We start from the raw sequence: 26,570 nt of genomic DNA, 5'->3' as shown, positions 1-26,570 counted from the left end.
TGGTCGAAAGTGTTCGACGCTCCCACCGCACGTGGATCCAACGTAAGCCGCTCGGGTTTCAGCATTTGCTCCATGGTTTTCTTTTGGGTTTTTTTTTACAAAAATTTTACTTGTTGGCAATAAAATTGATGCGCGATAAATCACACGGGAGGCAGGATGTACCCGGGAAATAAAGGCTTTTATTGCCAACAATAACGGAGCTACTATATACAATATACAATTCCAGACTAAAGGGTCACCAGGCAGAGCAGTGACCTTTATACCTCTCCCAGGAGGCGGAGCCAACTGGAGTGTACCATAGGACTATATTAACAGGTAGAACAGCCCAACCCTAACCCCAACAGTAACATATCTACAGACTCATAGTGCTGGCCAAACCATGGCTCAGCACTCCTGGTGGTAACCAACAATGGTTCACCACAATGGGTTTCACGTCTCTTCTGTGGTGGGCAGACTCTGATAGACCCACCCCACCATCAGCTGAATGCCTCAATCAGCAGGGGCACTCCATTTAAATGCCACCCAGTGCTCCCCAGACACTTCTTCAAGGTCCACCAATCAGAATGGCTGCTATGGGATCGGCTGCAAGATTCAGTCAGACATCTCTTTGCAGAATGATGGATGCCATGGAGGAGTGGCGGCACATCCTGTACCCACAAATGGGGAGGAGATCCTCGAGCAAGGTCACCAACCTCGCTCAGGGGGCAGTGCTGGTAAGCCCCAGTTACCTGAAGAGGAAGATGGCCATCACAAGTGGATGAGTGCTCTCTTCCATTGTAAGGAGTCTAACAACACCAGGTTCAAGACCAACAGGTTTACTTGGTAGCAAACGCCACTAGCTTTCGGAGCGCTGCTCCTTCGTCAGGTGAGTGGGAGATCTGCTCATAAACAGCAAACAGGGCATCTCAAGACACAAACTCAATTTACAGAATCATGAATAATGATTGGAATGCGAGTCTTTACAGATAATCAAGTCTTAAAGGTACAGACAATGTGAATGGAGAGAGCATTAAGACAGGTTAAAGAGATGTGTATTGTCTCCAGACAGGACAGCCTTGAGACTCTGAAGGTCCAGGCAAGCTGTGGGGATTACAGATAGTGTAACATGAACCCAATATCCCGGTTGAAGCCGTCCTCATGTGTGCGGAACTTGGCTATCAGTTTCTGCTCAGCGACTTTGCGCTGTCGTGTGTCGTGAAGGCCGCCTTGGAGAACGCTTACCCGAGGATCAGAGGCTGAATGCCCGTGACTGCTGAAGTGCTCCCCCACAGGAAGAGAACAGTCTTGCCTGGTGATTGTCGAGCGGTGTTCATTCATCTGTTGTCGCAGCGTCTGCATGGTTTCCCCAATGTACCATGCCTCGGGACATCCTTTCCTGCAGCGTATCAGGTAGACAACGTTGGCCGAGTTGCAAGAGTATGTACCGTGTACCTGGTGGATGGTGTTCTCACATGAGATGATGTCATCTGTGTCGATGATCCAGCACGTCTTGCTGAGGTTGCTGTGGCAGGATTGTGTGGTGTCGTGGTCACTGTTCTCCTGAAGGCTGGGTAGTTTGCTGTGGACAATGGTCTGTTTGAGGTTGTGCGGTTGTTTGAAGGCAAGAAGTGGGGGTGTGGGGATGGCCTTGGCGAGATGTTCGTCTTCATCAATGACATGTTGAAGGCTCCGGAGGAGATGCTGTAGCTTCTCCGCTCCGGGGAAGTACTGGACGACGAAGGGTACTCTGTCCACCGTGTCCTGTGTTTGTCTTCTGAGGAAGTTGGAGCGGTTTTTCGCTGTGGCGCGTTGGAACTGTCGATCGATGAGTCGAGCGCCATATCCTGTTCTTACGAGGGCATCTTTCAGCGTCCGGAGGTGTCTGTTGCGATCCTCCTCATCCAAGCAGATCCTGTGTATTCGGAGGGCTTGTCCGTAGGTTGTCCACTTCTCCAGCTTCCACCCTGAACACGTTAAAGAAGCCATCCCCTACGGACAAGCCCTCCGTGTACACAGGATCTGCTCGGATGAGGAGGAACGCAACAGACGCCTCCAGACGCTGAAAGATGCCCTCATAAGAACAGGATTTGGCGCTCGACTCATCGATCGACAGTTCCGATGCGCCACAGCGAAAAACCGCTCAGGAGACAAACACGGGACACAGTGGACAGAGTACCCTTCGTTGTCCAGTACTTCCCCGGAGCGGACAAGCTACGGCATCTCCTCCGGAGCCTTCAACATGTCATTGATGAAGACGAACATCTCGCCAAGGCCATCCCCACACCCCCACTTCTTGCCTTCAAACAACCGCACAACCTCAAACAGACCATTGTCCGCAGGAAACTACCCAGCCTTCAGGAGAACAGTGACCATGACACCACACAACCCTGTCACAGCAACCTCTGCAAGACGTGCCGGATCATCAACACGGATGCCATCATCCCACGTCAGAACACCATCTACCAGGTACACGGTACCTACTCTTGCAACTTGGCCAACATTGTCTACCTGATCCGCTGCAGGAAAGGATGTCCCGAGGCATGGTACATTGGGGAAACCATGCAGACGCTACGACAACGGATGATTGAACACCGCTCGACAATCACCAGGCAAGACTGTTCTCTTCCTGTTGGGGAGCACTTCAGCGGTCACGGGCATTCAGCCTCTGATCTCCGGGGAAGCGTTCTCCAAGGCGGCCTTCACAACACACGACAGCGCAGAGTCGCTGAGCAGAGACTAATAGCCAGGTTCTGCACACATGAGGACGGCCTCAACCGGGATCTTGGGTTCATGTCACACTATCTGTAACTCCCACAACTTGCCTGGACTTGCAAAGTCTCACTGGCTGTCCTGTCTGGAGACAATACACACCTCTTTAACCTGTGCTAATACTCTCTCCACTCACGTTGTCTGTACCTTTAAGACTTGATTAGCTGTAAAGACTCGCATTCCAATCATTATTCATTGTTCTGTAAATTGAGTTTGTGTCTTTATATGCCCTGTTTGCTGTTTATGAGCAGATCGTCCACTCACCTGACGAAGGAGCAGCGCTCCGAAAGCTAGTGTTGTTTGCGACCAAATAAACCTGTTGGATTTTAACCTGGTGTTGTTAGACTCCTTACTGTGTTTACCCCAGTCCAATGCCGACATCTCCACATCATCTCTTCCATTGTGCCAGGGTGGATTGAAAGGCCGAATGGAGAAGTCCCAATGCCTTTTGTCTGAGGAGATCATGCCCAGCTGAGGCAACCGAGTCAACACTGCAAGGGTGGCAGACACAGTGGAGATCTTGGTGCAAGACCTCTGTCCTGCACTGGTGGAGGGCATGAACTCCATAGTGCAAGTACTTGAAGGCATTTATGAATGCCAATAGCAGAGAATGGCTATCTTCTCGACCTTAATCCAGCTGCCCTTCTATCCCAAGAAGGACGCCAGATGCCCACGAGCACCCACAGGGAAGAAGAGAGGCTGGTCCATAGCCTGGGAACTTCAACCCAGGAGACTCCAGGAGTGTCCAGCCCATATGACTCCCTTCTGTGACTGAATCAGCTCCAGCCTCACAGGCTGAGTAGGCTGGCACCACAGCAGCACCGGAAAGCAGGCCGAGGCTCCTCCAGCCCTCGGCCAGCCAGACAATGCCTGCCAAAGTCATCACAGACAACACGTGTGGCAGACAACAGGGTGCCTCCACTTCCGCTGTGGGTCCTGGGAATACAACAAGGCGTGGCAGTAGGATTGGAAAGGTTAGGAAGAATTAGTTCAGCCTTGGGTGACTTTCAAAGCCACAGGCAGTGAATGCCCTTCAAGTACACGCAGTGCCAACTGCAGAAAGTAGCACAGGTGAGCCACTGTGTCCCTGGATAGGCAAAGTCTTCACCGACACTGTTTCTCAAAAGAACAAACAACAAAGAACAGTACAGCACAGGAACAGGCCCTTCAGCCCTCCAAGCCTGTTCTGATCATGATGCCCTAAATAAACTAAAAAAAACCTTTTACCCTTACTCAGACCGTATCTCTCTATTCCCTCCCTATTCATGTACCCATCCAGATGCCTCTTAAATGTTGCTAATGTGTCTGTTTCCACCACTTCCTCTGGCAACGCGTTCCAGACACCCACCATTCTCTGCGTGAAAAACTTACCCTGCACATCTCCCTTAAACTTTCCCCCTCTCACCTTGAATCTATGCCCCCTTATAATTGGCACTTCCACCCTGGGAAAAAGCCTCTGACTATCCATCTCTGACCATTTTGTCGACCTCTTTCAGGTCTCCCCTCAGCCTCTGTCTTTCCAGTGAAAACAATCCTAGTTTATTCAACCTCTCCTCATAGCCAACACCCTCAAGACCAGGCAACAACCCGGTGAACCTTCTTTCCACTCTCTCCAAAGCTTCCATATCATTCTGGTACTGTGGTGACGAGAACATAAAAAGATAAGAATTCGGAACAGGCGTAGGCCATCTGGCCCCTTGAGCTTGCTCCACCATTCAATAAGATCATAGAATAGAATCCTATAGTACAGAAGGAGGCCATTCGTCCCATCGAATCTGCACCGACCACAATCCCACCCAAACCTGTCCCCATTACCCAATGCATTTACCCTCGCTAGTCTCCCTGACACTAAGGGGCAATTTAGCATCGCCAATCCACCTAACCCGCACATTTTTGAACTGTGGAAAGAAATTGGAGTACCTAGAGGAAACCCATGAAGATACAGGGAGAACGTGCAAACTCCACACAGACAGTGGCCGAAGCTGAGTTTCGAACTGGGTCCCTGGCGCTCTGAGGCAGCAGTGCTAACCACTGTGCCATCATGATCATGGCTGATCTTTGCGTGGACTCTGCTCCACTTACCCACTCACTCACCATAACCCTTAATTTCTTTACTGTTCAAAAATCTATCTATCTGTCTTAAAAACATTCAATGAGGTAGCCTCAACTGCTTCACTGGGCTGGGAATTCCACAGATTCACAACCCTTTGGGTGAAGAAGTTCCTCCTCAACTCAGTCCTAAATCTGCTCACTCTATTTTGAGGCTATGCCCCCTAGTTCTATTTTCCCACCAGTGGAAACAACCTCCCTGCTTCTATCTTATCTATTCCCTTCATAATTTTATATGTTTCTATAAGATCCCCGCTCATTCTTCTAAATTCCAATGAGTATAGTCCCAGTCTACTCAGTATCTCCTCATAAGCCAAACCTCTCAACTCCAGAATCAACCTCGTGAATCTCCTCTGCACCCCCTCCGATGCCAGTACATCCTTTCTCAAGTAAGGAGATCAAAACTGTACACAGTACTCCAGGTGTGGCCTCACCAGCACCTTATACAGCTGCAACATAACCTCACTGTTTTTAATCTCCATCCCTCTATCAATGACGGACAAAATTCCATTTGCCTTCTTAATTGCCTGCTGCACCTGCAAACCAACTTTTTGTAATTCATGCACAAGGACACCCAGATCCCTCTGCACAGCAGCATGCTGCAATTTTTTACCATTTGAATAATAGTCCATTTTGCTGTTATTCCTACCAAAATGGATGACCTCACATTTACCAACATTGTACTCCATCTGCCAGACCCTCGCCCACTCACTTAGACTAACTATATCCCTTTGCAGACTTTCAGCGTCCTCTGCACACTTTGCTCTGCCACTCATCTTAGTGTCATCTGTGAACTTTGACACAATGCACTTGGTCCCCAACTCCAGATCATCTATGTAAATTGTAAACAATTGCGGTCCCAACACTGATCCCTGAGGCACACCACTAGTCACTGATCGCCAACCAGAAAAACACACCTTTATCCTCGCTCTTTGCTTTCTGTTAGTTAACCAATCCTCTATCCATGCTAATACATTACCCATAATGCCATGCACCTTTATCTTATGCAGCAGCCTTTGGTGTGGCACCTTGTCAAATGCCTTCTGGAAATCCAGATACACCACATCCACAGGTTCCCCTTTCCACTGCGCTCATAATGTCCTCAAAGAATGCCAGTAAATAAGCTAAACATGACCTGCCTTTCATGAACCCATGCTGCGTCTGCCCAACGGGACAATTTCTATCGAGATGTCTCGCTATTCTTCCTTGATGATAGATTCAAGCAGTTTCCCTACTACAGAAGTTAAGCTAACTGGCCTATAGTTCCTCACCTTTTGACTACCTCCTTTTTTAAACAGTGGCGTCGCATTTGCTGTTTTCCAATCTGCCAGAACTGCCCTAGGGTCCAGCAAATTTTGGTAAATTACCACAAGTGCTATTGCCCCCACCATCTCTTTTAGTACCCTGGATGCATTCCGTCAGGACCAGGAGACTTGTCTACCTTTAGCTTGCCCAACACTATCTCTTTAGTGATAATGATAATTTTTCGGTCCTCTGCCATTGCCTCCTTGTCATCAATCTTTGGCATGTTATTTGTGTCTTCCACTGTGAAGACCGACACAAAATACCTGTTCAATGCCTTGGCCATTGGCCATCCTACAGGACCAACATTTTTACCTTAGCCACTTTTGTTTTATATATTTGTAGGAACTTTTGCTATCTGTTTTTATACTGCACGCAGTTCTCCAAATGCAACCTAATCAAGGTTTTATATAGCTGCAACATGATTTCCCAGCTCTTGTACTCAATGCCCCAGCTGATGAAGGCAAGCATGCCATATGCCTTCTTAATCACCTTGCCACTTTTAGGGAACTGTGGACCTACACGCCCAGAACCCTCTGTATGTTAATGTTCCTCAGGGTTCTGCCATTTACAGTATAATTCACACCTAAATTTGATCCTCCAAAATGCATCACCTCGCATTTGTCCAGATTAAACTCCATCTGCCATTTCTGTGCCCAAGACTCCATCTATTTATATCCTGTTGTATCCTCTGACAATCCCCGGCATTATCAGCAACTCCACCAATCTTTGTGTCATCCGCAAACTTACAAATCAGACCACCCACATTTTCCTCCAGATTATTTATATATATAGTACAAACAACAAGAGGTCCCAGTACTGATCCCTGCAGAACACCACTAGCTACAGATCTCCATTCTGTAAAATACCCTTCCACCGCAACTCTCTGTCTTCTATGACCAAGCCAGTTCTGTATCCATCTAGCCAGCCCACCCGAATCTCATATGATTTTAGTTTTTGTACCAGTCTGCCATGTGGGATATTGAGAAACGCCTTACTAAAGTCCATATAAACTACATCCACAGCCCTTCCCTCACTATCTTTGTCGCATCTTTAATAAACTCAATCAAGTTGGTGAGACATGACCTTCCCCATACAAAACCATGCTGCCTGTCACTAACTAGTCCATCTTCTTCCAAATGTGCATATACCCTGTCCCTCAATACCTTCTCCAACAGCTTCCCCAGCTCAGATATCAGGCTCACCGGCCTATATTTCCTGGATTTTCCTTGCTTCCTTTCTTAAACAAGGGAACAACATTGTCTCTTCTCCGGACCTACCCTGTGGTCAAAGAGGATGTGAAAATATCTGTTAAAGGCCCTGCTGTTTCTTCCCTTGCCTCCCATAGCAACCTGGGATGATAGATCCCATCCGGCCCTGGGCACTTGTCAACCTTAATGCAATTTAGGATACCCAACACTTTGTCCTTCGAGATACTGACATTCTCTCGAGGTTCACACACCTTTTCCTGACCTTAACATCTGTCATGTCCTTCTCCTTGATGAATACTGATAAAAAGTAGTCATTAAGGATCTCACCCACTTCCTGGGGCTCCATGCATTAACTTCCCTCCATTGTCCTCCAGTGGGCCTACTCTTTCTCTTGCTACCCTCTTGTTCTGAATATATGCATAAAAAGCCTTGGGATTCTCCTTGACCCCGTTTGCTAAAGACATTTCATGGCCTCTTTCATCAACATGGTCATTGTTGGTCAGGGAAAATGTTACAGCGGTACTCAGGCAGGATAGATTAGGGAGCTTGTCTACAGAGGCCCTATGGGTGGAGCTGAGAAACAGGAAAGGTATGACCACATTAATGGGTTTGTATTATAGACCACCCAATAGTCAGCGAGAATTGGAGGAGCAAATCAGCGGAGAGATAGCTGACAACTGCAAGAAACACAAAGTTGTGATAGTAGGGGATTTTAATTTTCCACATATAGATTGGGACTCGCATACTGTTAAAGGTTTAGACGGGGTAGAGTTTGCAAAATGTGTTCAGGAGAATTTTCTACATCAGTATATAGAGGTGCCAACTAGAGAGGATGCGATATTGGATCTCCTGTTGGGAAATGAGTTAGGGCAGGTGATGGATGTGAGTGTGAGGGAACACTTTGGATCCAGTGATCATAATGCCATTAGTTTCAACCTGATCGTGGATAAAGATAGATCTGGTCCTCGGGTTGAAGTTCTGAACTGGAAAAAGGCCAAATTTGATGAAATGAGAAGGGATCTGGGAAGTGTGGATTGGCACAGGCTGTTCTCTGGTAAGGATGTAAATGGAAAGTGGGAGGCCTTCAAAGGAGAAATTTTGAGAGTGCAGAGTTTGTATGTTCCTGTCAGGATTAAAGGCAAAGTAAATAGGAATAAGGAACCTTGGGTCTCGAGGGAGATTGTAACACTGATTAAGAGGAAGAGAGAGTTGTATGAAATGTACAGGCAGCAAGGAACACATCAGATGCTCGAGGAGTATAAAAAGTGCAAGAAGCTACTTAAGAGGGAAATCAGGAGGGCTAAAAGAAGACATGAGGTTGCTTTGGCAGACAGAGTGAAGGAAAATCCAAAGAGCTTCTATAGGTATGTTAGGAGCAAAAGGATAGTGAGGGATAAAATTGGTCCTCTTGAAGACCAGAGTGGTAGACTGTGTATGGAACCAAAAGAGATGGGGGAGATACTAAATGGTTTTTTTGCATCCGTATTTACTGAGGAAACGGGCATGGAGTCTACGGAAATAGGGCAAACTGGTAGGGAGGCCATGGAACCTTTACAGATTAAAGGGGAGGAGGTGCTTGCTGTCTTGAGGCAAATCAGAGTGGATAAATCCCCAGGACCGGACAGCGTATTCCCACGGACCTTGAGGGAAGCTAGTGTTGAACTTGCAGGGGCCCTGGCAGACATATTTAAAATGTCAGTATTCATGGGGGAGGTGCCGGATGATTGGAGGGTGGCTCATGTTGTTCCGTTGTTTAAAAAAGGTTCCAAAAGAAATCCGGGAAATTATCGGCCAGTAAGTTTGACGTCGGTGGTGGGCAAGTTATTGGAAGGTGTGATAAGGGATAGGATCTACAAATATTTGGATAGACAGGGACTTATTAGGGAGAGTCAACATGGCTTTGTGCGTGATAGGTCATGTTTGACCAATCGATTAGAGTTTTTCGAGGAGGTTACCAGGAAAGTGGATGAAGGGAAGGTGGTGGATGTTGTCTACCTGGATTTCAGCAAGGCCTTTGACAAGGTCCCTCATGGGAGGTTAGTTAGGAAGGTTCAGTCGCTAGGTATACATGGGGAGGTAGTAAATTGGATAAGACACTGGCTCAATGGAAGAAGCCAGAGAGTGGTTGTGGAGGATTGCTTCTCTGAGTGGAGGCCTGTGACTAGTGGTGTGCCGCAGGGATCGGTGTTGGGTCCATTGTTGTTTGTCATCTATATCAATGATCTGGATGATAATGTGGTCAATTGGATCAGCAAGTTTGCTGATGATACAAAGATTGGAGGTGTAGTGGACAGTGAGGAAGGTTTTCAAAGCTTGCAGAGGGATTTGGACCAACTAGAAAAATGGGCTGAAAAATGGCAAATGGAATTTAACGCAGACAAATGTGAGATATTGCACTTTGGAAGGACAAATCAAAGTAGAACGTACAGGGTAAATGGTAGGACTCTGAAGAGTGCAGTTGAACAGAGGGATCTGGGAATACAGGTACAGAATTCCCTAAAAGTGACGTCACAGGTGGATAGGGTCGTAAAGAGTGCCTTTGGTACATTGGCCTTTATAAATCGGAGTATCGAGTATAAAAGTTGGAGTGTTATGGTAAGGTTATATAAGGCATTGGTGAGGCCGAATTTGGAGTATTGTGTACAGTTTTGGTCACCTAGTTACAGGAAGGATGTAAATAAGATTGAAAGAGTGCAGAGAAGGTTCACAAGGATGTTGCCGGGACTTGAGAAGCTGAGTTACAGAGAGAGATTGAATAGGTTGGGACTTTATTCCCTGGAGCGTAGAAGATTGAGGGGAGATTTGATAGAGGTGTATAAGATTTTGATGGGTATAGATAGAGTGAATGCAAGCAGGCTTTTTCCACTGAGGCTAGGGGAGAAAAAACCCAGAGGGCATGGGTTAAGGGTGAAAGGAGAAAAGTTTAAAGGGAATATTAGGGGGGGCTTCTTCACGCAGAGAGTGGTGGGAGTGTGGAATGAGCTGCTGGATAAAGTGGTAAATGCGGGGTCACTTTTAACATTTAAGAAAAACTTGGACGGGTTCATGGATGAGAGGGGTGTGGAGGGATATGGTCCAAGTGCAGGTCAGTGGGATTGGCAAAAAATGGTTCGGCACAGACAAGAAAGGCCAAAAGGCCTGTTTCTGAGCTGTGATTTTCTATGGTTCTATGGTTCTATCCCTCCTAATTCCGCGTTTAAGCTCCTTCCTACTTTCTTATAAGCTTCAAGGGCTTCATCAGTTTTTAGTTGCCTAGACCTCTCGCATGCTTCCTTTTTCCTTTTGACTAAGCTTTCAATTTTCCTTGTCATCCATGGTTCCCGAATCCTGCCAATTCGATCCTTCATTTTTGCAGGGACACGTCTGTATTACATTTCAATCAACTGGCTTTTAAAAGCCCCCCACATGCCAGACGTGGATTTGCCCTCATCACACTCATTTCTAGGAAAGTCAGGTGGCATCGGTGGACACTGAGCCATGGAAGCTGCCTCCAAGCAACCATTCTCGGAGGTCCCCACCCCCCCACCCCCCCACCCCCCACCCCCACCCCCCACCCCCCCCACCACCCCCACCCCCACCCCCCACCCCCCCCCACCCCCACCCCCCCCACCCTCCACCCCCACCCTCCCCCCCCACCCCCCCACTCCCCCACTCCCCCACCCCCCCACCCCCACCCCCCCACCCCCCCACACCCCCAAACCCCCACCCCCACCCCCACCCCCCACCCCCACCCCTACCCCCCCGCCACCCCCCCACACCCCCCACCCCCCACCGTGGCAGTGGAGCAGACACTGCCATTGGTTCCTCCTCAGGGTTCTGCTCCTGCCTTTGGAGATCCAGACACCAATGCTGATGTCTTCTCTTCTCTTAATGCACCAGAAGTGGGGGTAGGGCCTGGGTGGGATTGTGGTCGGTGCAGACTCGATGGGCCGAATGGCCTCCTTCTGCACTGTAGGGTTTCTATGATTTCTATGATGATTTCTATGATAGCCAGTTCCACAGGCTCCATCTCTCTCTCTCTCTCTCTCACTCTTTACACACTGCATGGGAACAAAGAGAGAGGGGGAACAGTGACAGATCAACTCAAAGAGTTGACCCTTTGCCCATTCAACTTCGGTAGCAGTGTCTCAATGGACACTGTGCTGGCCATCACGTTGAGGGTCATTCCCTAACAGTCTCCTGGAATGTCTCCTGAACAGTCATGTAAGGTGCAGGCAGCTGCAAATGGGTCACTGTAAGGGCCTGTATCCTACCCTATCAAGAAGTGGAGAGGAAGGGCCCTGTAAGGATGCCACAGCACCCATGTCTGATGGAGTAGGATGCTCTGCTGAGAATTTCTGCCTTTTCCCTGTCAGGGAGGGTGTATATGCTCACCCTATGAGAGAATGATGAAGGGAAACGATGGCACTCAAAGAATAGGGAGGTCAACATACAAGGGGTCACCTGCTGATTGGTCATCAGTAGCACTCACACCCATCAGTGGTGTGTAAGCAGGCATATTTGGCTCAACTGTCAAGCTGAACGAATGTTAATCAACTTTTTTAATTGATTCATGGGACATGGCCATCGCTGCTTGGCCAGCATTCATTGCCCATCCCTAGTTGCCCTTGGATGGCAGTTGAGAGTCAACTACATTGCTGTGGCTCTGGAGTCACATCCAGACCAGACCAGGTAAGGATGGCAGAATTCCTCCCCTAAAGGACACCAGTGAACCAGATGGGGTTTTCCCAATAGTTGACAATGTCATGGTCATCAGTAGATTCTGAATTCCAGATATTTTTATTGAATTCAAATCCCACCGGGTTCTGCCGGGTTCCCAGAACATTAACTGAGTTTGTGGATTAATAGTCTAGCGATAACACCACGAGGTCAATGCCTCCCCCCTAAGTGGCTCAGTGATCTGATATGCAAAGTTATGCTCATTGATGTCATGCCTCTCTATGAGTTAACATGCTCACTCAATAACTCACAGGCACCCCCCACCAACCTTAGTGGACCCTTCAGGATATGTCTAATGGACAACCACCAGCCCAGGTTTCCTTTCCCAGTGTCAGGGCTCTTTAAGAAGGCAGAAACTCGTCAGCTGAAGATTTCGACCTCAGGATGGGTCAGCTTTAAACGTGGATTTCTTCCCTCTTCATTTGTTCATTTTCTCTCTGCCCCCTCCCATGCCTCTGCCCATACCCACCCCCCCCCACCCCCCCTCCCCCCCTCTCCCCCCTCCCCCCCCCTCCCCACCCCCCCAGCCCCACCTCACTGGCTCTCCTCTGAGTTTGCAGCTGTAAGAGGAATTTTCTGAGGTGTCCCATTGGGGTGTCTTGTACTCAGTCGATTTCACTCAACCAATACATAGATTACGAATGACAGCATGCAGTTAAAGAATGAAAAGGAATTTAATTTGCTAATGCATGCATCAAGAGAGAGAATAGCTGATGAACACTGTCTATCGTCTCTTACTTAACATTACAGACGTAGAATTGATAAACTTTCCTGAACACTTCAATATCCCGCCCAGCCTGTCACCCAACTGGAGGGTCCAATTACAATATTACACAGTATTACCTTAGCCAATAATGTTCCACCTGTCAACAGGATTGGGAGATCATTAACTCATTGCACCTAAGGTTCCTACCCTGTTACTTAGGAAACCTAACCCACATACATCTGGTATATCCAAGGCCACAGCTAACATCTGTGAATTTTAACTGGCAAAAGGGGCCATTCTTTTGCCCGAATCTGGCCTCTCTTATCAGCTTGAGAGACTGCATCAGCCTTGATACCCAGGAGTCAATGTACTCCCATACATTCCAGACCTCTAATTAAACTTGCTCCTGTATTTCCCAAGCTGACAAGTAAGCCTGCCTTTCTGTACTCCATTGTATTAAAACATTTTGGTCTATCTACCACTGTGTTTGCCATCATGCTGAGCAGCTAGATTGCCCACTGGCCAAGGTTTACAAAACACATTAAGAATACAGTTTAATTTCATAATACTTGGTTAAATTGTGGTTATACAGTTTATAATACCTTTGCATATACTGATCCAGGCACATTGTGAATTCTCACTACATATAAGGCACTTTATAATTACCTTAACCGCGTCTACTTTTTATAGTAAAACTAAAATGAAGGGCTTTTATAATCTGATTTCAATTTACCTTTCTTCAACAGCCCAGCCATCTTAACCCTCAAACCCGCTAACCACATCCCAACTTCCTCTACTTAAGATGCTTTGATAATTGCACCCACCTCCCCTCTCCCCACTGTAAATTCAGTCCCGCCACTCTCACCCCCATTCTTCACACATACAGCTGGTTGTTCGCTGGGTGTAATAGCATGGGATGGAGGGACAGACCTGTTGGTTTGAGGAGGCCTGTGAGGAAGGGGGATTCTGAGCATGGATGGCCCAGCCTCAGTGCCTGTTGGAACATTATCCATGATGTGGGGATGCCGGCGTTGGACTAGGGTAAACACAGTAAGAGTCTCACAACACCAGATTTAAATCTGACCCACCTCTTCCACAACTGTGTGCACCTGGAATGGGCCATCCGCCATCACTAGCACTCTGGGCAGTAGGCACCCTGGAAATGCCCATCACCCTCTCCCCAACCATACAACCAACTCTCAGCGGTGATGACGCACCCCTTGTCCAGACCATTTTGGTAATATTGTCAACCTCTTCTTCGAAGACAAGAGGCAGTAGAATAGAAGACAATGTTAGATGTTAGGGCCAATCCCAAGCTTGGCTGTGCAGAAGACATTAACACCACAATGCTTCAGTAGAGACTGTTTATTGCAGAGCTGACTCCCCCTCTCAAACACAATCTCTCCCAGTGCTGGCTAACTCTTCATGTCATGATGTGGAGATGCCGGCGTTGGACTGGGGTAAACACAGTAAGAAGTTTAACAACACCAGGTTAAAGTCCAACAGGTTTATTTGGTAGCAAATGCCACTAGCTTTCGGAGCGCTGCCCCTTCGTCAGGTGGAGTGGAGAAATGCTCACGAACAGGGCACAGAGACACAAACTCAATTTACAGAATAATGATTGGAATGCAGTCTTTACAGATAATCAAATGTTAAAGGTACAAACAATGTGAGTGGAGGGAGCATTAAGCACAGGTTAAAGAGATGTGTATTGTCTCCAGACAGGACAGCCAGTGAGATTCTGCAAGTCCAGGCAAGTCGTGGGGTTACAGATAGTGTGACATGAACCCAAGATCCCGGTTGAGGCCGTCCTCATGTGTGCGGAACTTGGCTATCAGTTTCTGCTCAGCGACTCTGCGCTGTTGTGTGTCGTGAAGGCCGCCTTGGAGAACGCTTACGCGAATATCAGAGGCCGAATGCCCATGACCGCTGAAGTGCTCCCCAACAGGAAGAAAACAGTCTTACATAAGAACGTAGAACAGTACAGCACAGAACAGGCCCTTCGGCCCACGATGTTGTGCTGAGCTTTATCTGAAACCAAGATCAAGCTATCCCACTCCCTATCATCCTGGTGCGCTCCATGTGCCTATCCAATAACCGCTTAAATGTTCCTAAAGTGTCTGACTCCACTATCACTGCAGGCAGTCCATTCCACACCCCAACCACTCTCTGCGTAAAGAACCTACCTCTGATATCCTTCCTATATCTCCCACCACGAACCCTATAGTTATGCCCCCTTGTAATAGCTCCATCCACCCGAGGAAATAGTCTTTGGACGTTCACTCTATCTATCCCCTTCAGCATTTTATAAACCTCTATTAAGTCTCCCCTCAGCCTCCTCCGCTCCAGAGAGAACAGCTCTAGCTCCCTCAACCTTTCCTCATAAGACCTACCCTCCAAACCAGGCAGCATCCTGGTAAATCTCCTCTGCACTCTTTCCAGCGCTTCCACATCCTTCTTATAGTGAGGTGACCAGAACTGCACACAATATTCCAAATGTGGTCTCACCAAGGTCCTGTACAGTTGCAGCATAACCCCACGGCTCTTAAACTCCAACCCCTTGTTAATGAAAGCTAACACACTATAGGCCTTCTTCACAGCTCTATCCACTTGAGTGGCAACCTTTAGAGATCTGTGGATATGGACCCCAAGATCTCTCTGTTCCTCCACAGTCTTCAGAACCCTACCTTTGACCCTGTAATCCACACTTAAATTAGTCCTACCAAAATGAATCACCTCACATTTATCAGGGTTAAACTCCATTTGCCATTTTTCAGCCCAGCTTTGCATCCTATCTATGTCTCTTTGCAGCCTACAACAGCCCTCCACCTCATCCACTACTCCACCAATCTTGGTGTCATCAGCAAATTTACTGATCCACCCTTCAGCCCCCTCCTCTAAGTCATTAATAAAAATCACAAAGAGCAGAGGACCAAGCACTGATCCCTGCGGCACTCCGCTAGCAACCTGCCTCCAATCTGAAAATTTTCCATCGACCACCACCCTCTGTCTTCGATCAGACAGCCAGTTACCTATCCAATCAGCCAACTTTCCCTCTATCCCACACCTCCTCACATTCATCATAAGCCGACCATGGGGGACCTTATCAAACGCCTTACTAAAATCCATGTATATGACATCAACTGCCCTACCTTCATCAACACACTTAGTTACCTCCTCAAAAAATTCTATCAAATTTGTGAGGCACGACTTGCCCTTCACGAATCCGTGCTGACTATCCCGGATTAATCCGCATCTTTCTAAATGGTCGTAAATCCCATCTCTAAGGACTTTTTCCATCAATTTACCAACCACCGAAGTAAGACTAACCGGTCTATAATTACCAGGGTCATTTCTATTCCCTTTCTTAAACAGAGGAACAACATTCGCCATTCTCCAGTCCTCTGGCACCATCCCCGTGGACAGCGAGGACCCAAAGATCAAAGCCAAAGGCTCTGCAATCTCATCCCTTGCCTCCCAAAGAATCCTAGGATACATTTCATCAGGCCCAGGGGACTTATCGACCTTCAGTTTATTCAAAACTGCCAATACATCCTCCCTCCGAACATCTATTTCCTCCAGCCTATTAGCCTGTAACACCTTCTCTTCCTCAAAAACATGGCCCCTCTCCTTGGTGAACACTGAAGAAAAGTATTCATTCATCACCTCGCCTATCTTTACTGACTCCATACACAAGTTCCCACTACTGTCCTTGACCGGCCCGAACCTCACCCTGGTCATTCTTTTATTCCTCACATAAGAGTAAAAAGCCTTGGGGTTTTCCTTGATCTGACCCGCCAAGGACTTCTCGTGTCCCCTCTTAGCTCTCCTAAGCCCCTTTTTCAGCTCATTTCTTGCTAACTTGTAACCCTCAATCGAGCCATCTGAACCTTGTTTCCTCATCCCTACATAAGCTTCCCTCTTCCTTTTCACAAGACATTCCACCTCTTTCGTGAACCATGGTTCCCTCACTCGGCCATTTCCTCCCTGCCTGACAGGGACATACCTATCAAGGACATCCAGTATTTGTTCCTTGAAAAGGTTCCACTTTTCATTAGTTCCTTTCTCTGACAGTTTCTGTTCCCAACTTATGCCCCCTAATTCTTGCCTAATCGCATCATAATTACCTCTCCCACAATTGTAAACCTTGCCCTGCTGTACGGCCCTATCCCTCTCCATTGCAATAACAAAAGACACCGAATTGTGGTCACTATCTCCAAAGTGCTCTCCCACAACCAAATCTAACACTTGGCCCGGTTCATTTCCCAGTACCAAATCCAATGTGGCCTCACCTCTTGTCGGCCTATCCACATATTGTGTCAGGAAACCCTCCTGCACACACTGCACAAAAACTGCCCCATCCGAACTATTTGACCTACAAAGGTTCCAATCAATATTTGGAAAGTTAAAGTCCCCCATGACAACTACCCTGTGACCCCCACACATATCCATAATCTGCTTAGCAATTTCTTCCTCCACATCTCTATTACTATTTGGGGGCCTATAGTAAACTCCTAACAACGTGACCGCTCCTTTCCTATTTCTAACCTCAGCCCATATTACCTCAGTGTGCAGATCCCCCTCGAAGTGCCTTTCCGCAGCCGTTAAACCACTCATATCTTTATCTTTGATTAACAATGCCACTCCTCCACCTCTTTTACCAGTTTCCCAACACTTAGTGAAACATCTATACCCCGGAACGTCCAACAACCATTCCTGTCCTTGTTCTACCCACGTCTCCGTAATGGCCACAACATCGTAGTCCCAAGTACCAATCCATGCCCCAAGTTCATCTACCTTGTTCCGGATGCTCCTTGCATTGAAGTAGACACACTTCAACCCACCTTCCTGTCTACCGGTACCCACCCTTGACCCTGACACCTTCCCCAATACCTCACCACCCTCACTGACTTCTGGACTACAACTCCTTTTCCCACTCCCCTGACAAATTAGTTTAAACCCCCCTGAAGAGCCGTAACAAATTTCCCTCCTAGGATAATTTCCCTACCCTAGGATAGGGTAGTGGTCGAAGGGTCTTTTTCCAGCTGGAGGTCTGTGACCAGTGGTGTTCCGCAGGGCTCTGTACTGGGGCCTCTGCTATTTGTGATATATATAAATGATTTGGAAGAAGGTGTAACTGGTGTAATCAGCAAGTTTGCGGATGACACGAAGGTGGCTGGACTTGCGGATAGCGAAGAGCATTGTCGGGCAATACAGCAGGATATAAATAGGCTGGAAAAGTGGGCGGAGAGGTGGCAGATGGAGTTTAATCCGGATAAATGCGAAGTGATGCATTTTGGAAGAAATAATGTAGGGAGGAGTTATACAATAAATGGCAGAGTCATCAGGAGTATAGAAACACAGAGGGACCTAGGTGTGCAAGTCCACAAATCCTTGAAGGTGGCAACACAGGTGGAGAAGGTGGTGAAGAAGGCATATGGTATGCTTGCCTTTATAGGACGGGGTATAGAGTATAAAAGCTGGAGTCTGATGATGCAGCTGTATAGAACGCTGGTTAGGCCACATTTGGAGTACTGCGTCCAGTTCTGGTCGCCGCACTACCAGAAGGACGTGGAGGCGTTAGAGAGAGTGCAGAGAAGGTTTACCAGGATGTTGCCTGGTATGGAGGGTCTTAGCTATGAGGAGAGATTGGGTAGACTGGGGTTGTTCTCCTTGGAAAGACGGAGAATGAGGGGAGATCTAATAGAGGTGTACAAGATTATGAAGGGTATAGATAGGGTGAACAGTGGGAAGCTTTTTCCCAGGTCGGAGGTGACGTTCACGAGGGGTCACGGGCTCAAGGTGAGAGGGGCGAAGTATAACTCAGACATCAGAGGGACGTTTTTTACACAGAGGGTGGTGGGGGCCTGGAATGCGCTGCCAAGTAGGGTGGTGGAGGCAGACACGCTGACATCGTTTAAGACTTACCTGGATAGTCACATGGGCAGCCTGGGAATGGAGGGATACAAACGATTGGTCTAGTTGGACCAAGGAGCGGCACAGGCTTGGAGGGCCGAAGGGCCTGTTTCCTGTGCTGTACTGTTCTTTGTTCTTTGTTTGTTCTTTAAGACCATAAGACCATAAGACATAGGAACGGAAGTAAGGCCATTCGGCCCATCGAGTCCACTCCACCATTCAATCATGGTTGATTTCAACTCCATTTACCCGCTCTCTCCCCATAGCCCTTAATTCCTCGAGAAATCAAGAATTTATCAATTTCTGTCTTGAAGACGCTTAACGTCTCGGCCTCCACAGCCCTCTGTGGCAATGAATTCCACAGACCTACCACTCTCTGGCTGAAGAAATTTCTCCTCATCTCTGTTCTAAAGTGACTCCCTTTTATTCTAAGGCTGTGCCCCCGCGTCCTAGTCTCCCCTGCTAATGGAAACAACTTCCCTACGTCCATCCTATCTAAGCCGTTCATTATCTTGTAAGTTTCTATTAGATCTCCCCTCAACCTCCTAAACTCCAATGAATACAATCCCACGATCCTCAGACGTTCATCGTATGTCAGGCCTACCATTCCCGGGATCATCCGTGTGAATCTCCGCTGGACCCGCTCCAGTGCCAGTATGTCCTTCCTGAGGTGTGGGGCCCAAAATTGCTCACAGTACTCCAAATGGGGCCTAACCTGTGCTTTATAAAGCCTCAGAAGTACATCCCTGCTTTTGTATTCCAAGTAAGAAGTTTGACAACACCAGGTTAAAGTCCAACAGGTTTATTTGGTAGCAAAAGCCACACAAGCTTTCGAAGCTCTAAGCCCCTTCTTCAGGTGAGTGGGAATTCTGTTCATAAACAGAGTTTATAAAGACACAGACTCAATTTACATGAATAATGGTTGGAATGCGAATACTTACAACTAATCAAGTCTTTAAGAAACAAAACAATGGGAGTGGAGAGAGCATCAAGACAGGCTAAAAAGATGTGTATTGTCTCCAGACAAGACAGCCAGTGAAACTCTGCAGGTCCACGCAACTGTGGGCGTTACAAATAGTGTGACATGAACCCAATATCCCGGTTGAGGCCGTCCGCGTGTGTGCGGAACTTGGCTATCAGTTTCTGCTCAGCGACTCTGCGCTGTCGTGTGTCGCGAAGGCCGCCTTGGAGAACGCTTACCCGAATATCAGAGGTCGAATGACCGTGACCGCTGAAGTGCTCCCCAACAGGAAGAGAACAGTCTTGCCTGGTGATTGTCGAGCGGTGTTCATTCATCCGTTGTCGCAGCGTCTGCATAGTTTCCCCAATGTACCATGCCTCGGGACATCCTTTCTTGCAGCGTATCAGGTAGACAACGTTGGCCGAGTTGCAAGAGTATGTACCGTGTACCTGGTGGATGGTGTTCTCACGTGAGATGATGGCATCTGTGTCGATGATCCGGCATGTCTTGCAGAGGTTGCTGTGGCAGGGTTGTGTGGTGTCTTGGTCACTGTTCTCCTGAAGGCTGGGTAGTTTGCTGCGGACAATGGTCTGTTTGAGGTTGAGCGGTTGTTTGAAGGCAAGAAGTGGGGGTGTGGGGATGGCCTTGGCGAGATGTTCGTCTTCATCAATGACATGTTGAAGGCTCCGGAGGAGATGCCGTAGCTTGTCCGCTCCGGGGAAGTACTGGACAACGAAGGGTACTCTGTCCACTGTGTCCCGTGTTTGTCTTCTGAGGAGGTCGGTGCGGTTTTTCGCTGTGGCGCGTTGGAACTGTTGATCAATTGTATTCCAAGCCTCTTGAGATAAATGACAACATTACATTTGCTTTCTTAATTACGGACTCAACCTGCAAGTTTACCTTTAGAGAATCCTGGACTAGGACTCCCAAGTCCCTTTGCACTTTAGCATTATGAATTTTGTCACCGTTTAGAAAATAGTCCATGCCTCTATTCTTTTTTCCAAAGTGCAAGACCTCGCACTTGCCCACGTTGAATTTCATCAGCCACTTCTTGGACCACTCTCCTAAACTGTCTAAATCTTTCTGCAGCCTCCCCACCTCCTCAATACTACCTGCCCCTCCACCTATCTTTGTATCATCGGCAAACTTGGCCAGAATGCCCCCAGTCCCGTCATCTAGATCGTTAATATATAAAGAGAACAGCTGTGGCCCCAACACTGAACCCTGCGGGCACCACATGTCACCGGTTGCCATTCTGAGAAAGAACCTTTTATCCCAACTCTCTGCCTTCTGTCTGACAGCCAATCGTCAATCCATGTTAGTACCTTGCCTCGAATACCATGGGCCCTTATTTTACTCAGCAGTCTCCCGTGAGGCACCTTGTCAAAGGCCTTTTGGAATTCAAGATAGATAACATCCATTGGCTCTCCTTGGTCTAACCTATTTGTTATCTTTTCAAAGAACTCTAACAGGTTTGTCAGGCACGACCTCCCCTTACTAAATCCATGCTGACTTGTCCTAATCCGACCCTGCACTTCCAAGAATTTAGAAATCTCATCCTTAACGATGGATTCTAGAATTTTGCCAACAACTGAGGTTAGGCTAATTGGCCTATAATTTTCCATCTTTTTTCTTGTTCCCTTCTTGAACAGTGGGGTTACAACAGCGATTTTCCAATCCTCTGGGACTTTCCCTGACTCCAGTGACTTTTGAAAGATCATAACTAACGCCTCCACTATTTCTTCAGCTATCTCCTTTAGAACTCTAGGATGTAGCCCATCTGGGCCCGGAGATTTATCAATTTTCAGACCTTTTAGTTTCTCTAGCACTTTCTCCTTTGTGATGGCAACCATATTCAACTCTGCCCTCTGACTTTCCTGAATTGTTGGGATATTACTTGTGTCTTCTACTGTGAAGACTGACGCAAAGTACTTATTAAGTTCCTCAGCTATTTCCTTGTCTCCCATCACTAGATTACCAGCGTCATTTTGGAGCGGCCCAATGTCTACTTTTGCCTCCCGTTTGTTTTTAATGTATTTAAAGAAACTTTTACTATCATTCCTAATGTTACTGGCTAGCCTACCTTCATATTTGATCCTCTCCTTCCTTATTTCTCTCTTTGTTATCCTCTGTTTGTTTTTATAGCCTTCCCAATCTTCTGACTTCCCACTACTCTTTGCCACATTATAGGCTCTCTCTTTTGCCTTGATGCATTCCCTGACTTCCTTTGTCAGCCATGGCTGCCTAATCCCCCCTCTGATAATCTTTCTTTTGTTTGGGATGAACCTCTGCACGGTGTCCTCAATTACTCCCAGAAACTCCTGCCATTGCTGTTCTACTGTCTTTCCCACTAGGCTCTGCTTCCAGTCGATTTTTGTCAGTTCCTCCCTCATGCGCCTGTAATTACCTTTATTTAACTGTAGAACCTTCACATCTGATTCTGCCTTCCTTCTTTCAAATTGCAGACTGAATTCTACCATATTATGATCACTGCTTCCTAAGTGTTCCCTTACTTTAAGTACTTTTATAAAGTATGAATACTTTACCTCGGTATTCACGGTGGAAAGGGATCTGGGTGGTTGTACTGCTGGTTTGCGGTGGACAGAAAGGATCGAGCATGTGGACATAAAGAAAGAGGATGTGTTGGAACTATTGAATGGCATCAAGGTTGGTAAGTCGCCGGGACTGGATGGGATGTACCCCAGGTTACTGTGGGAGGCGAGGGAGGAGATTGCGGAGCCTTTGGCGATGATCTTTGCATCGTCGATGGAGACGGGAGAGGTTCCGGAGGATTGGAGGATTGCAGATGTGGTCCCTATATTCAAGAAAGGGAACAGGGACAGCCCGGGAAATTACCGACCGGTGAGTCTAACCTCAGTGGTTGGTAAGTTGATGGAGAGGATCCTGAGAGACAGGATTTATGATCATCTAGAGAAGTTTAGTATGATCAAAAGTAGTCAGCACGGCTTTGTCAAGGGCAGGTCGTGCCTTACGAGCCTGGTTGAGTTCTTTGAAAATGTGACCAAACACATTGACGAAGGAAGAGCGGTGGATGTGGTCTATATGGACTTCAGCAAGGCGTTCGATAAGGTCCCCCATGCAAGACTTCTTGAGAAAGTGAGAGGGCATGGGATCCAAGGGGCTGTTGCCTTGTGGATCCAGAACTGGCTTGCCTGCAGAAGGCAGAGAGTGGCTGGGGTCTTTCTCTGCATGGAGGTCAGTGACCAGTGGAGTGCCCCAGGGATCTGTTCTGGGACCCTTGCTGTTTGTCATTTTCATAAATGACCTGGATGAGGAAGTGGAGGGATGGGTTGGTAAGTTTGCTGACGACACCAAGGTAGGTGGTGTTGTGGATAGTTTGGAGGGATGTCAGAAGTTGCAGCGAGACATAGATAGAATGCAAGACTGGGCGGAGAAGTGGCAGATGGACTTCAACCCGGATAAGTGTGTGGTGATCCATTTTGGCAGATCCAATGGGATGAAGCAGCAGTATAATATGAAGGGTACCATTCTTAGCAGTGTAGAGGATCAGAAGGACCTTGGGGTCCGGGTCCATAGGACTCTTAAATCGACCTCGCAGGTGGAGGATGCGGTCAAGAAGGCGTACGGCGTGCTGGCCTTCATTAATCGAGGAATTGAGTTTAGGAGTCGGGAGATAATGCTGCAGCTTTATAGGACCCTGGTTAGACCCCACTTGGAGTACTGCGCGCAGTTCTGGTCACCTCATTACAGGAAAGATGTTGAAGCCATTGAAAGGGTGCAGAGGAGATTTACAAGGATGTTGCCTGGATTGGGGGGCATGCCTTATGAGGATAGGTTGAGGGAGCTTGGTCTCTTCTCCCTGGAGAGACGAAGGATGAGAGGTGACCTGATAGAGGTTTACAAGATGTTGAGAGGTCTGGATAGGGTAGACTCTCAGAGGCTATTTCCAAGGGCTGAAATGGTTGCTACGAGAGGACATAGGTTTAAGGTGCTGGGGGGTAGGTACAGAGGAGATGTCAGGGGTAAGTTTTTCACTCAGAGGGTGGTGGGTGAGTGGAATCGGCTGGCGTCGGTGGTGGTGGAGGCAAACTCGTTGGGGTCTTTTAAGAGACTTCTGGATGAGTACATGGGATTTAATGGGATTGAGGGCTATAGATAGGCCTAGAGGTGGGGATGTGATCGGCGCAACCTGTGGGCCGAAGGGCCTGTTTGTGCTGTGGCTTTCTATGTTCTATGTTCTATGTTCTATCACGTCTGGCTCATTACATAACACTAAGTCCAGAATAGCCTGTTCCCTCGTGGGCTCCATCACAAGCTGTTCCAAAAAGCCATCCTGTAAACATTCAATGAATTCCCTTTCTTTGGGTCCACTGGCAACATTATTTACCCAGTCCACCTGCATATTGAAATCCCCCATGATCACTGTGACCTTGCCTTTCTGACATGCCCTTTCTATTTCGTGGTGCATTTTGTGCCCCTGGTCCTGACCACTGTCAGGAGGCCTGTACATAACTCCCATTATGGTTTTTTTGCCTTTGTGGTTCCTCAACTCTACCCACACAGACTCCACATCGTCTTTGATATTGGTGCCTCTCTGGTTCAGGTGCACCCCGTCCTGTTTGTACAGGTCCCACCTTCCCCAGAATGTGTTCCAATTATCCACGTATCTGAAACCCTCCCTCCTACACCATCCCTGCAACCACATGTTTAACTGCACTCTCTCCCTGTTCCTCAACTCGCTATCACGTGGCACCGGCAACGTACCAGAGATGACCACATGTTTTGTCTTGGCTCTCAGCTTCCAGCCCAGCTCTAGGAATTCCTGCTTTAAATCCCCGTCCCTTCTCTTACCTATGTCATTGGTACCAATGTGTACCACGACTTGTGACTGTTACCCCTCCCCCTTCAGAATCCGGAAAACACGGTCTGAGACGTCACGGACCTTGGCATCCGGTAGGCAACATACCATCCGTGAGTCTCTTTTGCTGCCACAGAACCTCCTGTCTATCCCTCTAACTAACGAGTCCCCAATAACTATTGCCCTCCCACTCTGCCCCTTACCCTCCCAAGCCACAGAGACGGACACAGTGCTGGAGATCCTCTCACTGCGGCTCACCACTGGTATGTCATCCCCCTCAACCGTATCCAAAGCGGCATACTTGTTGCCAAGGGGAACGACCACAGGGGATCCCTGCACGGACTGCTTCCTCCCAGCCCCTCTCACCGTCACCCATCTATTTTCATTCCTCGGAGTAACTGTATCCCTGAAGCTTCTGTCTATGGCCACCTCTGCGTCCCTAATGATCCTAAGTTCATCCAACTCCAGCTCTAGCTCCCTAACACGGTTTTGGAGGAGCTGCAGATGGGTGCACTTCCCACAGGTGTAATCAGCAGGGACACTGTCGTCGTCCCTCACCTCAAACATAGTGCAAGAGGAACATTGCACTGTCTGCACACCCATCCCCTCTAGATACCCTGCCAGTACCAGGTAGAAAGTGCAGAAATGAATTTAAACTCACCTCTGCTCGCCCTTTCTGCCTAAGCCCTGTGAGCCAAAGCCTTATAGCTCACACTCTGCTTCCCACTCACTCCACTGCCCGCTCCCGAAGCTGCCCGCTGTATACTGCAGCCTACCTTTTATGCTTCACGCGCTTAAAAAACCCTTCCCAGACTCCTTAGCAGCCAACTTCCAGTTTTCACTTTAAACTTAAAATACTGCTACAAAAGTAAAGGCCAAAATAAAACACACACTAGCTGACTAATTAAATAAATAAACAATTCAATTAATCTTTCACCAGCCCTGCTGCCTCCAATCACTCCCTCTCAGCTTGCTCCAGTGGAACAATGAGGGGGAACCTCCCAGGTAACTGACTTTTAACGTTAAAATAAAAACCCTTCCCAGACTCCTTAGCAGCCCACTTCCAGTTTTCACTTTAAACTTAAAATACTGCTGCAAAAGTCTTGCCTGGTGATTGTCGAGCGGTGTTCATTCATCCGTTGTCATAGCGTCTGCATGGTTTCCCCAATGTACCATGCCTCGGGACATCCTTTCCTGCAGCGTATCAGGTAGACAACGTTGGCCGAGTTGCAAGAGTATGTACCGTGTACCTGGTGGATGGTGTTCTCACGTGAGATGATGGCATCTGTGTCGATGATCCGGCACATCTTGCAGAGGTTGCTGTGGCAGGGTTGTGTGGTGTTGTGGTCACTGTTCTCCTGAAGGCTGGGTAGTTTGCTGCAGACAATGGTCTGTTTGAGGTTGTGCGGTTGTTTGAAGGCAAGAAGTGGGGGTGTGGGGATGGCCTTGGCGAGATATTCGTCTTCATCAATGACATGTTGCAGGTTCGGGAGGAGATGCCGTAGCTTCTCCGCTCTGGGGAATTACTGGACGACGAAGGGTACTCTGTCCACTGTGTCCTGTGTTTGTCTTCTGAGGAGGTCGGTGCGGTTTTTCGATGTGGCGCGTCGGAACTGTTGATCGATGAGTCGAGCACCATATCCTGTTGTTATGAGGGCATCTTTCAGCGTCCAGAGGTGTCTGTTGCGATCCTCCTCATCCGAGCAGATCCTGTGTATACGGAGGGCTTGTCCATTGGGGATGGCTTCTTTAACGTGTTTAGCGTGGAAGCTGGAGAAGTGGAGCATCGTGAGGTTATCCGTGGGCTTGCGGTACAGTGAGGTGCTGAGGTGACCTTAATGGAAATGCGTGTGTCAAGAATGCAACCGATTCCGGAGAGTAGTCCATGGTGAGTCTGATGGTGGGATGGAACTTGTTGATGTCATCATAGAGTTGTTTCAGTGATTGTTCACCATGAGTCCAAAGGAAGAAAATGTCATCGATGTATCTAGTGTATAGCATCGGTTGAAGGTCCCGTGTGGTGAAGAAGTCTTGTTCGAACCTGTGCATGAAGATGTT

The 26,570-nt window shown here is 47.9% G+C and overlaps 1 protein-coding gene across 1 annotated transcript in view; it reads left to right on the top strand.

The window, feature by feature from the left end:
* Positions 1-563: 563 nt before the first annotated feature.
* The window catches only part of nkpd1 (NTPase, KAP family P-loop domain containing 1), a 66,313-nt gene continuing 40,306 nt past the window's right edge, over positions 564-26,570 (top strand). The window contains 1 exon segment of the mRNA XM_078241070.1: positions 564-713. Within this exon segment, the coding sequence (XP_078097196.1) occupies positions 564-713 (150 nt within the window).

This window comes from Mustelus asterias, chromosome 24 (assembly GCF_964213995.1).
Source record: "Mustelus asterias chromosome 24, sMusAst1.hap1.1, whole genome shotgun sequence".
In the NCBI taxonomy this organism is placed as follows: domain Eukaryota; kingdom Metazoa; phylum Chordata; class Chondrichthyes; order Carcharhiniformes; family Triakidae; genus Mustelus; species Mustelus asterias.
This window is presented reverse-complemented; position numbering and strand designations above follow the sequence as displayed.